Source organism: Oncorhynchus kisutch, linkage group LG12 (genome assembly GCF_002021735.2).
Source record: "Oncorhynchus kisutch isolate 150728-3 linkage group LG12, Okis_V2, whole genome shotgun sequence".
NCBI classification, from domain to species: domain Eukaryota; kingdom Metazoa; phylum Chordata; class Actinopteri; order Salmoniformes; family Salmonidae; genus Oncorhynchus; species Oncorhynchus kisutch.
In genome coordinates this window covers 21994363-22008624 of record NC_034185.2, presented here as the reverse complement: position 1 = coordinate 22008624, position 14262 = coordinate 21994363, and the positions used below count along the sequence as shown (strand labels likewise).

General features: G+C 41.9%; 1 protein-coding gene across 9 annotated transcripts in view; it reads left to right on the top strand.

Moving 5' to 3' along the window:
- The first annotated feature begins 2072 nt into the window (after positions 1–2072).
- The window catches only part of LOC109900706 (tumor protein D53 homolog), a 29442-nt gene continuing 17252 nt past the window's right edge, over positions 2073–14262 (top strand). For 3 of the 9 annotated variants that reach the window (XM_031837118.1, XM_031837117.1, XM_020496468.2), the window contains exon 1: positions 2100–2258. In XM_031837118.1, the coding sequence (XP_031692978.1) occupies positions 2240–2258 (19 nt within the window). In that variant the 5' untranslated portion in view covers positions 2100–2239. Of the gene's footprint in view, positions 2259–6911; positions 7027–12711; positions 12739–14262 lie in introns of all 9 variants that reach the window. The other 6 variants (XM_020496467.2, XM_020496466.2, XM_031837116.1 and 3 more) reach the window with 5 other exon arrangements.

The following is a 14262-nucleotide window of genomic DNA, read 5'->3' as shown; positions in this document are numbered from 1 at the left end:
ACCAGGCTGGGAAGACTGAATCTGCAATAGGTAAGCAGCTTGGTTTGAAGAAATCAACTATGGGAGCAATTATTAGGAAATGGAAGACATACAAGACCACTGATAATCTCCCTCGATCTGGGGCTCCACGCAAGATCTCACCCCGTGGGGTCAAAATTATCACAAGAACGGTGAGCAAAAATCCCAGAACCACACGGGGGGACCTAGTGAATGACCTGCAGAGAGCTGGGACCAAAGTAACAAAGCCTACCATTAGTAACACACTACGCCGCCAGGGACTCAAATCCTGCAGTGCCAGACGTGTCCCCCTGCTTAAGCCAGTACATGTCCAGGCCCGTCTGAAGTTTGCTAGAGAGCATTTGGATGATCCAGAAGAAGATTGGGAGAATGTCATATGGTCAGATGAAACCAAAATATAACTTTTTGGTAAAAACTCAACTTGTCGTGTTTGGAGGACAAAGAATGCTGAGTTGCATCCAAAGAACACCACACCTACTGTGAAGCATGGGGGTGGAAACATCATGCTTTGGTGCTGTTCTTCTGCAAAGGGACCATGACGACTGATCCGTGTAAAGGAAAGAATGAATGGGGCCATGTATCGTGAGATTTTGAGTGAAAACCTCCTTCCATCAGCAAGGGCATTGAAGCTGAAACGTGGCTGGGTCTTTCAGCATGACAATGATCCCAAACACACCGCCCAGGCAACGAAGGAGTGGCTTCGTAAGAAGCATTTCAAGGTCCTGGAGTGGCCTAGCCAGTCTCCAGATCTCAACCCTATAGAAAATCTTTGGAGGGAGTTGAAAGTCCGTGTTGCCCAGCAACAGCCCCAAAACATCACTGCTCTAGAGGAGATCTGCATGGAGGAATGGGCCAAAATACCAGCAACAGTGTGTGAAAACCTTGTGAAGACTTACAGAAAACGTTTGACCTCTGTCATTGCCAACAAAGGGTATATAACAAAGTATTGAGACAAACTTTTGTTACTGACCAAATACTTATTTTCCACCATAATTTGCAAATAAATTAATTAAAATCCTACAATGTGATTTTCTGGATTTTTTTGTTCTCATTTTGTCTGTCATAGATGAAGTGTACCTATGATGAAAATTACAGGCCTCTCTCATCTTTTTAAGTGGGAGAACATGCACAATTGGTGGCTGACTAAATACTTTTTTGCCCCACTGTATATATATACTATTTTCTACATTGTAAAATAATAGTGAAGCCATCAAGACTATGAAATCAAGACTATGAAATAACACATATGGAATCATGTTGTAACCAAAAGATTATTCAAAGTAGCTACCCTTTGCCTTGATGACAGCTTTGCACACTCTTGGCATTCTCTCAACCAGCTTCATCTGGAATGCTTTTCCAATAGTCTTAAAGGGGTTCCCACATATGCTGAACACTTGTTGGCTGCTTTTCCTTCACTCTGCTGTCCAACTCATCCTTAACCATCTCAATTGGGTTGAGGTCAGGTGTTTGTGGAGTGTCACCAGCAGAGCACCCCTACACCATCACACCTTAAAAAAATATACATTTTTATTTTATTTATTTGTTTAACACTTTTTTGGTTACTACATGATTCCATATGTGTTATTTCATAAAATGTTCTCAATTTTCTGAATAAGCATGACACGCATCATTCGTTAGACAGGATAGAGTATTTGGAAAAGGAAAACATCACAACTTTGTTTCAGATTCCTTTGTGAATAAAGGGCAGTCAGTCTAGTTGGATGCAATCCTTGGGTCGTCCCAACTCTAACGTCACCCATTTGAACATTTTTACATTTTAGCAAACATTGTTATCAAAAGCAATTATGGTTACGTGCGTTGAAGGACACATCGACAGAAGTTTCTTCCAGTCGGCTTGGCGATTTGAACCAGTGACCTTTCTTTTACTAGCTCAATGTTGCTAACCTCCAGGCTACCAGCTGCTCTACACTGGTCAAAGGGTTAGGGTTAACTAAAGGTATGGGTTAAGGTTAGGGCTTAGGGTAAGGACGTCCCAATGAGTCCAGATAGCGCTAACCTTTTTTTTATGAGTCATTGGGTACACAACCATTGGTGCGTGTTGGACGCTCCGCCCACGGAGGCGGTAGCGTAATAACTGAGAGTGAAGGAAATCGTGTAAAGACTGGCATCTGACAGCGCAGCAGGAAGCTACGTCCAAAGTGTTGTTTGCTAGAACTATTTATATTTACTTGAAGTAGCCAACTGCTTCAGATTGTTTCGAATGGAGACCAGACAACAGGGTGAGTGAGAATTCCAACTCTCTAAAATTATAGAATAATATGTTCCACATAGTGGATTTTTGTTGTTGCATTTATTCAACTGGGTAACTAGTATTTAGCCAATTGTTTGTTACTTACAATTATCAGAGATGAACGAAAACTATTGTTAGTGTATTCATATTTGATATAGACTTAGTTAACCTTTGCATATATTAGTAACCGTAATAAGCAGTTGACCTTGTATATGGGAGGATGGTCTTGATAGATGCGTCATAACTTTTAACAAATTCTTCCTCCAAAAGGCAAACATTTTATCAACAGAGTAGCCAGTTATCACATGACGCATCTAGGCTGCCTAATGGAGCACGTGGTTAATTTGTCCATTTCTGTCCGGTGTGCAACATCATGTTCCAACATGGTAACAAAAGATCAAGTTCATGTGGATGTAAAATTGCTCTGTCCCTCTGTTAGGTTAAAATTCATTTTGCAAACCATATGACTGGCTCAAGGGCAAGGCCACTATTTTCCCTCCCCACATGACCATCTGACCAAATAATTGAAACCTTGCGATTGGTATTTGGTTTGGAGAGGGTTTCTTTGTAGTTGGCCGATATCTTCCAAATAGCAAGATGGCTGTCTCATCTTGTTCACACTAGATTAAGTTACCAGTTGAATACTGGATATTATAATCAACTTTCTGGTCCAAACAAGGTCTAGGCATTGTTTTTTTTATCAACTGGTTATCAAGTGTTGTACAGTCCGTCTGTAATGCAAGGTTTTCAACCGGAGTTCTGCGGTCTGTGGAGGTACTGCAGGATGTGTGTCCCCCCCACAATGTTTTTATTAAAATCACTAGCAACAACAGAATTTTTGGGGGACTACATACCTACAGTACAGTAGAAAATAGGAGAATATCTTATTTCTAATGATATCCATGTTAATTCTCAACTCCAAATATTGAGCAAATTACACTAATTGGAGCTAATTACACTCACTGGAGTATCTGACACAAGCTTAGAAAAAGCACCCATGAATAGATTACCAGGCTTGTCAAGTGCCAATGGCTGCTAGTAAGCTTTCTTGACTGACTTGGACTCTCATTTTGCCAACCCACGGCTAACCTTTGTTTAATCAGCTGAACAGCTGTTCTTAGAGAAAATAAGCTATGTTAGAGTTTACACTTCCTCTTCCAATTATAATGTGAGGAGGTCAAAATAATGAAAAACTATTTACCACATATTAATTTTAAAATGTTGTAAGCCAGTATGAGGGTTTGCACTCAGGCTAAAAAGAAAGGTGGCCTGTGCGTAAGATAAAACCTATATAAAGTTAGTTCTAAAAGGACTAGCACTCAAACCATGAATAGGAATAACCCAAGGAGGCCGAGATGTAAAAATAATATACTTAATTTAACGAATGCTCAAAAAATACAAAGGGCGACAGTGCAAGGTGCAAAAAAAGTGAATAAAGAGCATACCTTTCGGCCTTATACATTCATCACTGCTGTACAAAGCATTGATTACTTGATGACAAGACGTGACATTTTTTGGGGGGGTTAATGTATGATGTGGGTCGCCAGTTTGCCTGGGAGCGGGTTCCTGAGCCAAAAACGTTGAAGACCCCTGCTTTAATGGACACTGTAACCTACATTGTACACCAATCGTGTGTGTGCCTGTGTGTGTGCCTGTGTGTGTGCCTGTGTGTGTGCCTGTGTGTGTGTGTGTGCCTGTGTGTGTGTGTAACCTATTCTTTTGTCTTGCACCCCACTCATTGGCCTATGAACATCAAATGCATCATCATCAGATCTGTACTCGAGTGTACTGAGCGACTTTAATGTACTGAGTGATGGTATGGGGTAAGACCTTGTAGTCTGATGAGTGGGTTATGCCCAGCAGGTTTGAGATGCAACCTGAAGGTGACATGCCTTTGTTCAGTCCCTCCTTCCCAGTTATTGGTAGTATTACAGTAGTTACAGTCATTTGAGTGTGTCATCATGGGCCCACTGTTGAACAGTAAATCTGTGCAACATCAATTGCATATGTTGTATAGGCTACTGTGAATTGTAATAGCATGTGGTGATAAATCATTGGATTTAGATCCACTGATCTGTCTTGATGATTCTGCACAATTTAAACCAGAAAATGGGCCTATGTGTTCTTGATATGCTTGCTTGCCCTATTATGTAAATACAGTTGAAGTCAGAAGTTTACATAAACCTTAACCAAATATACACTGCTCAAAAAAATAAAGGGAACACTTAAACAACACAATGTAACTCCAAGTCAATCACACTTCTGTGAAATCAAACTGTCCACTTAGGAAGCAACACTGATTGACAATACATTTCACATGATGTTGTGCAAATGGTATAGACAACAGGTGGAAATTATAGGCAATTAGCAAGACACCCCCAATAAAGGAGTGGTTCTGCAGGTGGTGACCACAGACCACTTCTCAGTTCCTATGCTTCCTGGCTGATGTTTTGGTCACTTTTGAATGCTGGTGGTGCTTTCACTCTAGTGGTAGCATGAGACGGAGTCTACAACCCACACAAGTGGCTAAGGTAGTGCAGCTTATCCAGGATGGCACATCAATGCGAGCTGTGGCAAGAAGGTTTGCTGTGTCTGTCAGCGTAGTGTCCAGAGCATGGAGGTGCTACCAGGAGACAGGCCAGTACGTCAGGTGACGTGGAAGAGGCCGTAGGAGGGCAACAATCCAGCAGCAGGACCGCTACCTCCGCCTTTGTGCAAGGAGGAGCAGGAGGAGCACTGCCAGAGCCCTGCAAAATGACCTCCAGCAGGCCAGAAATGTGCATGTGTCTGTTTCTGACCATTTGAGCAGACTCAATGAGGGTGGTATGAGGGCCCGACGTCCACAGGTGGGGGTTGTGCTTACAGCCCAACACCGTGCAGGACGTTTGGCATTTGCCAAAGGCGCCCTGTGCTCTTCACAGATGAAAGCAGGTTCACACTGAACACATGTGACAGAGTCTGGAGACGCCGTGGAGAACGTTCTGCTGCCTGCAACATCCTCCAGCATGACTGGTTTGGCGGTGGGTCAGTCGTGGGGTGGCATTTCATTGGGGGCCCTCACAGCCCTCCATGTGCTCGCCAGAGGTAGCCTGACTGCCATTAGGTACCGAGATGAGATCCTCAGACCCCTTGTGAGACCATATGCTGGTGCGGTTGGCCCTAGGTTCCTCCTAATGCAAGACAATGCTAGACCTCATGTGGCTGGAGTGTGGCAGCAGTTCCTGCAAGAGGAAGGCATTGATGCTATGGACTGGCCCACCCGTTCCCCAGACCTGAATCCAATTGAGCACATCTGGGACATCATGTCTCGCTCCATCCACCAACGCCACGTTGCACCACAGACTGTCCAGGAGTTGGCGGATGCTTTAGTCCAGGTCTGGGAGGAGATCCCTCAGGAGACCATCTGCCACCTCATCAGGAGCATGCCCAGGCATTGTAGGGAGGTCATACAGGCACGTGGAGGCCACACACACTACTGAGCCTCATTTTGACTTGTTTTAAGGACATTCCATCAAAGTTGGATCAGCCTGTAGTGTGGTTTTCCTATTTAATTTTGAGTGTGACTCCAAATCCAGACCTCCATGGGTTGATAATTTTGATTTCCATTGATAATTTTTGTGTGATTTTGTTGTCCGCACATTCAACTATGTAAAGAAAAAAGTATTTAATAAGAATATTTCATTCATTCAGATCTAGGATGTGTTATTTTAGTGTTCCCTTAATTTTTTTGAGCAGAGTATTTAAACTCAGTTTTTCACAATTTCTGACCTTTTTAATCCTAGTAAAAATTCCCAGTCTTTGGTTAGTTAGGATCACCACTTTATTTTAAGAATGTGAAATGTCAGAATAATAGTAGAGAGAACTATTTATTTCAGCTTTTATTTCTTTCATCATATTCCCAGTGGGTCATAAGTTTACATACACTCAATTAGTATTTGGCAGCATTGCCTTTTAAATTGTTTAACTGTTTAGCTTCCCACAATAACAGAGCTGGTGGAACTGAGTCAGGCTTGTTGGCCTCCTTACTCGCACATGCTTTAACAGTTCTGCCCACACATTTTCTATGGGGTTGAGGTCATGTTGCTTCAATATATCCACATAATTTTCCTGCCTCACGATGCCATCTATTTTGTGAAGTGCACCAGTCCCTCCTGCAGCAAAGCACCCCCACAACATGATGCTGCCACCCCCATGCGTCACGGTTGGGATGGTGTTCTTCAGCTTGCAAGCCTCCCCCTTTTTTCTCCAAACATAACAATTATCATTATGGCCAAACAGTTCTGTTTTTGTTTCATCAGACCAGAGAACATTTCTCCAAAAAGTAGGATTTTTGTCCCCATATGCAGTTGCAAATCGTAGTCTGGCTTTTTTTTATGGCGGTTTTGGAGCAGTGGCTTCTTCCTTGCTGAGTGGCCTTTCAGTTTATTTTGATATAGGACTCCTTTTACTGTGGATATAGATACTTCTGTAGCTGTTTCCTCCAGAATCTTCACAAGGTCCTTTGCTGTTGTCCTGTGAATGATTTGCTCTTTTCGTACCAAAGTGCGTTTATCTCTAGGAGACAGAACGCGTCTCCTTCCTTAGTGGTATGATGGCTGTGTGGTCCCATGGTGTTTCTACTCACACACTATTGTTTGTACAGATGAACGTGGTACCTTCAGGCGTTTGGAAATTGCTGCCTAGGATGAACCGATGGCTGATGTTTGTTTTTTTTTGATTTTCCCATGATGTCAAGCGAAGAGGCACAGAGTTTGAAGGTAGGCCACAGGTACACATCCAATTGACTCATATGATGTCAATTAGCCTACCAGAAGCTTCTAAAGCCATGACATGATTTTCTGGAATATTTCAAGCTGTTTAAAGGCACAGTCAACTTAGTGTATGTAAATGTCTGACCCACTGGAATTGTGATACAGTGAAATAATCTGTCTGTAAACTATTTTGGGGGAAATTACTTGTGTCATGCACAAAGTAGATGTCCTAACCGACTTGCCAAAACTTGTTCAACAAGAAATTTGTGGAGTGGTTGAAAAACTAGTTTTAATGACTCCGACCTAAGTCTATGTAAACATCCAACTTCAACTGTAGATAGCAAGATTTCACTTTTGGAATACTAAAGTTCTCTAGCATGTTATGTTTGAGCTGATTGAAATTTCTAAATGTTCTCTCAGTACGTATACAGCCCTAAAGTATCTGTACGTGAATTGCCTAACCAGGGTCAACTTCATCACGCCAACAATGAAACACCTATGTAATCTATGTATGTGTCAAAAATGTTCAGATGTTTGTTATACAGCATTTTTTCTCTGGTTATGAACATGTTATATCCAAAGGCTGTATGTTTAGAACATGTGACCTCCTTGACAAAGTAGTCTAGGCCTACACACAGAGTACAAAACATTAGGAACACTTGACCTTCCTAATATTGACTTGCATTCCCTTTTACCCTCAGAACAGCCTCAATTCGTTCGGGCATGTACTCTGCAAGGTGTGTGTGTGTGTTTGAGTTCCACAGGGACGCTGCCCATGATGACTCCAGTGCTTTCCAATGTTGTCAAGTTGGCTTGAAGTCCTTTGTGTGGTGGACCATTCTTGATACACACGGGAAACTGTTGAGCGTGAAAAACCCAGCAGTATTGCAGTTCTTGACACACTAGAGAACGACCGATATGGATTTTTTTTTAGGACCGAAACCAATATTTTAGGCCGATATACAATATCATTAGACCGCCATGTATGCATTAATGCATAATTTTTTTTTTTAAACAAAACAATACATTTCACTTTGTTGATATGTAGTTAAATAGAAAAAATCGGAATATATTTAGACCCCTTGATTTTTTTTCCCCACATTTTGTTACGATACAGCCTTACTCTAAAATTACTTACACGAAAGATCAATCTACAAACAATACCCCATAATGACAATGCGAAAACAGGTTTTATACATTTGCACAAATGTATAAAAAAAATACAAAAATGGATGAGACTTGAAATTGAGCTCAGGTGCATTCTGTTTTCATTGATCATCCTTGAGATGTTTCTACAACTTGATTGGAGTCCACCTGTGCTAAATTCAATTGAATGGACAGGATTTGGAAAGGCACACACCTGTCTAGATAAGGTTCCACATTTGACAGTGCATGTCAGAGGAAAAACAAAGCCATGAGGTTGAAGGAATTGTCTGTAAAGCTCCAAAGATTGTGTTGAGGCACAGATCTGGGAAGGGTACCAAAACATGTCTGCAGCATTGAAGGTCCCCAAGAACACATTGGTCTCCATCATTCTTAAATGGAAGAAGTTTGGGACCACCAAGACTCTTCCTAGAGCTGGCCGCCCGACCAAACTGAGCAGTCGGATAAGAAGGGCCTTGGTCAGGGAGGTGCCCAAGAACCCGATGGTCACTCTGACAGAGCTCCAGAGTTCCTCTGTGGACAACCATCTCTGCAGCACTCCACCAATCAGGCCTTTATGGCAGAGTGGCCAGATGGAAACCACTCCTCAGTAAAAGGCACATGACAGCCCGCTTGGAGTTCGCACAAAGTTTTTGCTTTTGTAATTATGGGGTATTGTGTGTAAATTGATAAAGGAAAAAATCGATTTAATCAATTTTAGAACAAGGCTATAACGTAACAAAATGTGGAAATAGTCAAGGGGTCTGAATACTTTCCGAATGCACTGTAATTTGATTTGAATGGTAATTCTCTTGATAAACTGGGTTAAGACGGCATGAACAGCCTTTCAAAACACTTCATGGCTGCCAACATTTATTTTCTACAGGTTATTTAAATATGATGGAGAAAAAAAACATGACTGTAAATAATTAATTATAAAAATAAAGAAATTAAGAAACTAACTTTCAAATGAAAGGAAACTTCTTTGCAGGGAAAAAACAATGTTTGAATAAATGTGGGTTTTGACATTGTCATAACCAGTCATAAAATAACGCAATATATGTTACAACAGGTACATGAGTGTTATGACCATATTATGACAGGTTATGAGAAGTTGTCAGCTGTTGTGACATATGACATGGTTATAACCATGTCATAACGTGTTATTATGATAGGTTAAGTAAAGTGTTACCAAAAATAATGTACACTTTACTCCATACAATTTCCCTGCCACCCAAAAGTACTCGTTACATTTTAAATGCTTAGCAGGACAGGAAAATGTTCCAATTCACACACTCAAGAGAATATCCCTGGCCCATCATCCTCTGAGCTGGCAGACTCACCAAACACACATGCTTAGTTTGTAAATTGTCTGTGTTGGCGTGTGCCCCTTGCTATCCTTAAATAAATAAACAAGACAATAGTGCCATCTGATTTGCTTAATATAAGGAATTTCAAGTTATTTATACTTTTACTTTTGATACTTAAGTATATTTAAAAGTAGATTTTGGCTGATCAAATCAAATCAAATTTATTTATATAGCCCTTCGTACATCAGCTGATATCTCAAAGTGCTGTACAGAAACCCAGCCTAAAACCCCAAACAGCAAGCAATGCAGGTGTAGAAGCACGGTGGCTAGGAAAAACTCCCTAGAAAGGCCAATACCTAGGAAGAAACCTAGAGAGGAACCAGGCTATGTGGGGTGGCCAGTCCTCTTCTGGCTGTGCCGGGTGGAGATTATAACAGAACATGGCCAAGATGTTCAAATGTTCATAAATGACCAGCATGGTCGAATAATAATAAGGCAGAACAGTTGAAACTGGAGCAACAGCACAGTCAGGTGGAAGTTGAAACTGGAGCAGCAGCATGGCCAGGTGGACTGGGGACAGCAAGGAGTCATCATGTCAGGTAGTCCTGGGGCATGGTCCTAGGGCTCAGGTCAGTTGAAACTGGAACAGCAGCATGGCCAGGTGGACTGGGGACAGCAAGGAGTCATGTCAGGTAGTCCTGGGGCATGGTCCTAGGGCTCAGGTCCTCCGAGAGAGAGAAAGAAAGAGAGAAGGAGAGAATTAGAGAACGCACACTTAGATTCACACAGGACACCGAATAGGACAGGAGAAGTACTCCAGATATAACAAACTGATCTGTGGCATCTATGGTGCTACAGATGACAAACAATCCGTTTGCCTTCTATATTGCCCTACTGATCAACATTTGCATAAAAGCATCACTCACGCATGTGACACCTGTATGGAAGGACATCATATAGGCACTGCTGTTAGTGTGAGAATATAAAAGAACATCTGTTCAATGCAAATGGGTCCAACGTAACGTCATGATTTATGACCACGGATGCTAATGAAACTAGTATTTTCCTTTTATATGGATTATTATTATTTATTTTTTTAATTTTGCTGCCAGGACACATCTCTTAACAATGTAGCTGCCAGGACACATCTCTTAACAATGTAGCTGCCAGGACACATCTCTTAACAATGTAGCTGCCAGGACGCATCTCTAAACAATGTAGCTGCCAGGACACATCTCTTAACAATGTAGCTGCCAGGACACATCTCTTAACAATGTAGCTGCCAGGACACATCTCTTAACAATGTAGCTGCCAGGACACATCTCTTAACAATGTAGCTGCCAGGACGCATCTCTAAACAATGTAGCTGCCAGGACACATCTCTAAACAATGTAGCTGCCAGGACACATCTCTTAACAATGTAGCTGCCAGGACACATCTCTTAACAATGTAGCTGCCAGGACGCATCTCTAAACAATGTAGCTGCCAGGACACATCTCTTAACAATGTAGCTGCCAGGACACATCTCTTAACAATGTAGCTGCCAGGACGCATCTCTAAACAATGTAGCTGCCAGGACACATCTCTTAACAATGTAGCTGCCAGGACACATCTCTTAACAATGTAGCTGCCAGGACGCATCTCTAAACAATGTAGCTGCCAGGACACATCTCTAAACAATGTAGCTGCCAGGACACATCTCTTAACAATGTAGCTGCCAGGACACATCTCTTAACAATGTAGCTGCCAGGACACATCTCTTAACAATGTAGCTGCCAGGACGCATCTCTAAACAATGTAGCTGCCAGGACACATCTCTTAACAATGTAGCTGCCAGGACACATCTCTTAACAATGTAGCTGCCAGGACGTATCTCTTAACAATGTAGCTGCCAGGACACATCTCTTAACAATGTAGCTGCCAGGACACATCTCTTAACAATGTAGCTGCCAGGACACATCTCTTAACAATGTAGCTGCCAGGACACATCTCTTAACAATGTAGCTGCCAGGACGCATCTCTTAACAATGTAGCTGCCAGGACGCATCTCTTAACAATGTAGCTGCCAGGACGCATCTCTTAACAATGTAGCTGCCAGGACGCATCTCTTAACAATGTAGCTGCCAGGACGCATCTCTTAACAATGTAGCTGCCAGGACGCATCTCTTAACAATGTAGCTGCCAGGACGCATCTCTTAACAATGTAGCTGCCAGGACACATCTCTAAACAATGTAGCTGCCAGGACACATCTCTTAACAATGTAGCTGCCAGGACGCATCTCTTAACAATGTAGCTGCCAGGACGCATCTCTTAACAATGTAGCTGCCAGGACGCATCTCTTAACAATGTAGCTGCCAGGACGCATCTCTAATCAACTTAGCTGCCAGGACGCATCTCTAATCAACTTAGCTGCCAGGATGCATCTCTAATCAACTTAGCTGCCAGGATGCATCTCTAAACAACTTAGCTGCCAGGATGCATCGCTAAACAACTTAGCTGCCAGGATGCATCGCTAAACAACTTAGCTGCCAGGATGCATCGCTAAACAACTTAGCTGCCAGGATGCATCGCTAAACAACTTAGCTGCCAGGATGCATCGCTAAACAACTCAATTGACTAATGCAGCTATCGGTCAATAAATGGGCGAACTTGATCCTACTGCTACGGTTGGATAGAGCGATGGCTGTAACTCTGCACCCTTTCACATCTCTTCATCGCTCATATCACTTGCTGCTGTTTCCTGCTACTATGAGAACTATCTCAATGGCGATGACATTTGCTACCAAGCAATAAATGTGAATATCTAACAAGGAGTGCGTGGGTAGGAAAAAGATGAAACGAGGATACACGTTAGACTAGAAAATGCCAATATCGGACCGCTATATCGGCCTGGCTGATTATCAGTCGTTCTCTAACACAAACTGGTGCGCCTGGCACCTATCAGACCCTGTTCAAAGGCACTTCAATCTTTTGTTTTGCCCATTCACCCTCTGAATGGCATACATAACCAATCCTTGTCTCAATGTTTAAAAATCATTCTTTAACCTGTCTCATCTACACTGATTGAAGTGGATTTAACAAGTGGCATCGATACGGGATCATAGCTTTCACCTGGTCAGTCTATATCATGGAAAGAGGTGATCCTAATGTTTTGTACACTTAGTGTATATCTGATCAACAATTACTAATTTCATAAAATTAACAATCTTTCCCCCTCGTTTCTGCTACCAAATGAAGAAAGAGGACAAGGACATATCAGGACAGGTATGCTGCTTCTCTGATTATCTGACTGCCCTTCACAGGAATGTTCATGTGATGTGTCCCTTCTGACTGAAGTAATGCAGTATTACTGATTCATGTTTTAAGTCTCACTGTCGTGAGTGACTGAGGGACTGCACTCACTCTCACCTCCCTCCACCAATTGGATAAAAAACACCCCTGACAGTGTTAATTTACCTAATGAGTTTGAGAGCAACCATTTGAAGTTGCAGTCAGAGGACTATCTGAAATGGCATCTTCGACTTGAGCTAGCTATCACCACTGCTTAATTCTGCTGTGGCTGAGGCGAAGGACTGTGGTAAATCCAGTTTGATAATCCCTGAGGAAAACCCTACTACTATAGCCAGGTCAGAAATGATGTAACAGGTCGAGATGGTCTAAAACGGAAGCAAAAAGTGGAACCAATTTCCAGATAACCTCTGTTTATTTACTAACTGATCCATTTTATTTACCGTGGTTAAGAGCTATCTCATTGGTAAGGGGATTGGGGATTTACAGTAACACTTATGGTTATGTTGGCTCCGTGCTCCGTCTGACACAGGTTAAGTTTACAGGATTTGTTCTTCTGTCAATGCGTAATGGGTAAACTCGTTGAACATCAATGAGCTAGCGGTGATAATAGGAGATGACAGTGCTGTCGCTATCATTGTGCAAAGGTCGAGATGAGAGGGTATCAGTACATTTTCCATGTCATCAAAATTGATCGCAACCTGTTTGTCTGCTTTGAGAGAGAGACAACCATTGTGATACCCACTGTGATACCATCACTAATAGACAGATATTTCACCTTGGATGACAGACTTTAGCATGGCCAGAGCAGCCACAGTGTGAGAGATATGCCTTTCAGTTTGCCTATAGGTTTGTATCAGGTTGATTGATTATGTGTGAACAACACTGGGGTAGCTGTCAATACTACAGAATATTTGGTGTGGAGAAGGTTGTACAGCAAAACAATGATGACTTTGAGAACCTAGCATGTGAAAAGGAGAGAGTGTATTTCTACAGCTCTGGCCTCTGTGCTGCTGAATATGATTAGTGTGAGTTAATTGAGGATGAGTTGTCAAGCCACAGACTACCCAGACCTGCTGACCTGAACTGAGATTGTGACAATGATGTGTTCAGAATTTACTTGTGTATCCCACAAAAAAAGGTACACTGTAATAAGCTAACTTTTTTGCTGAATTTAAGCAAAATTCAGAAAATTCCCGGGCTTAACATCCCATGGAAAAGTTCCAGAAAAATTCTGGACATTTACCCAGAAAGTTTGACTCTTTGCAACCCTATCCCTACCTATATGTACATATCTACCTCAATTACCTTGTACCCCAGCATATCGAATTGGTACTGGTACCCTGTGTATATAGCCAAGTTATCATTACTCATTGTGTATTTATTCCTAATGTTTTTTTCTTTTTATAAAAAATTAATCTCTTCATTATTGGGAAGTAAGTAAGCATTTCACTGTTAGTCTAACTTGTTGTTTACAAAGTATGTGACAGATAACATTTG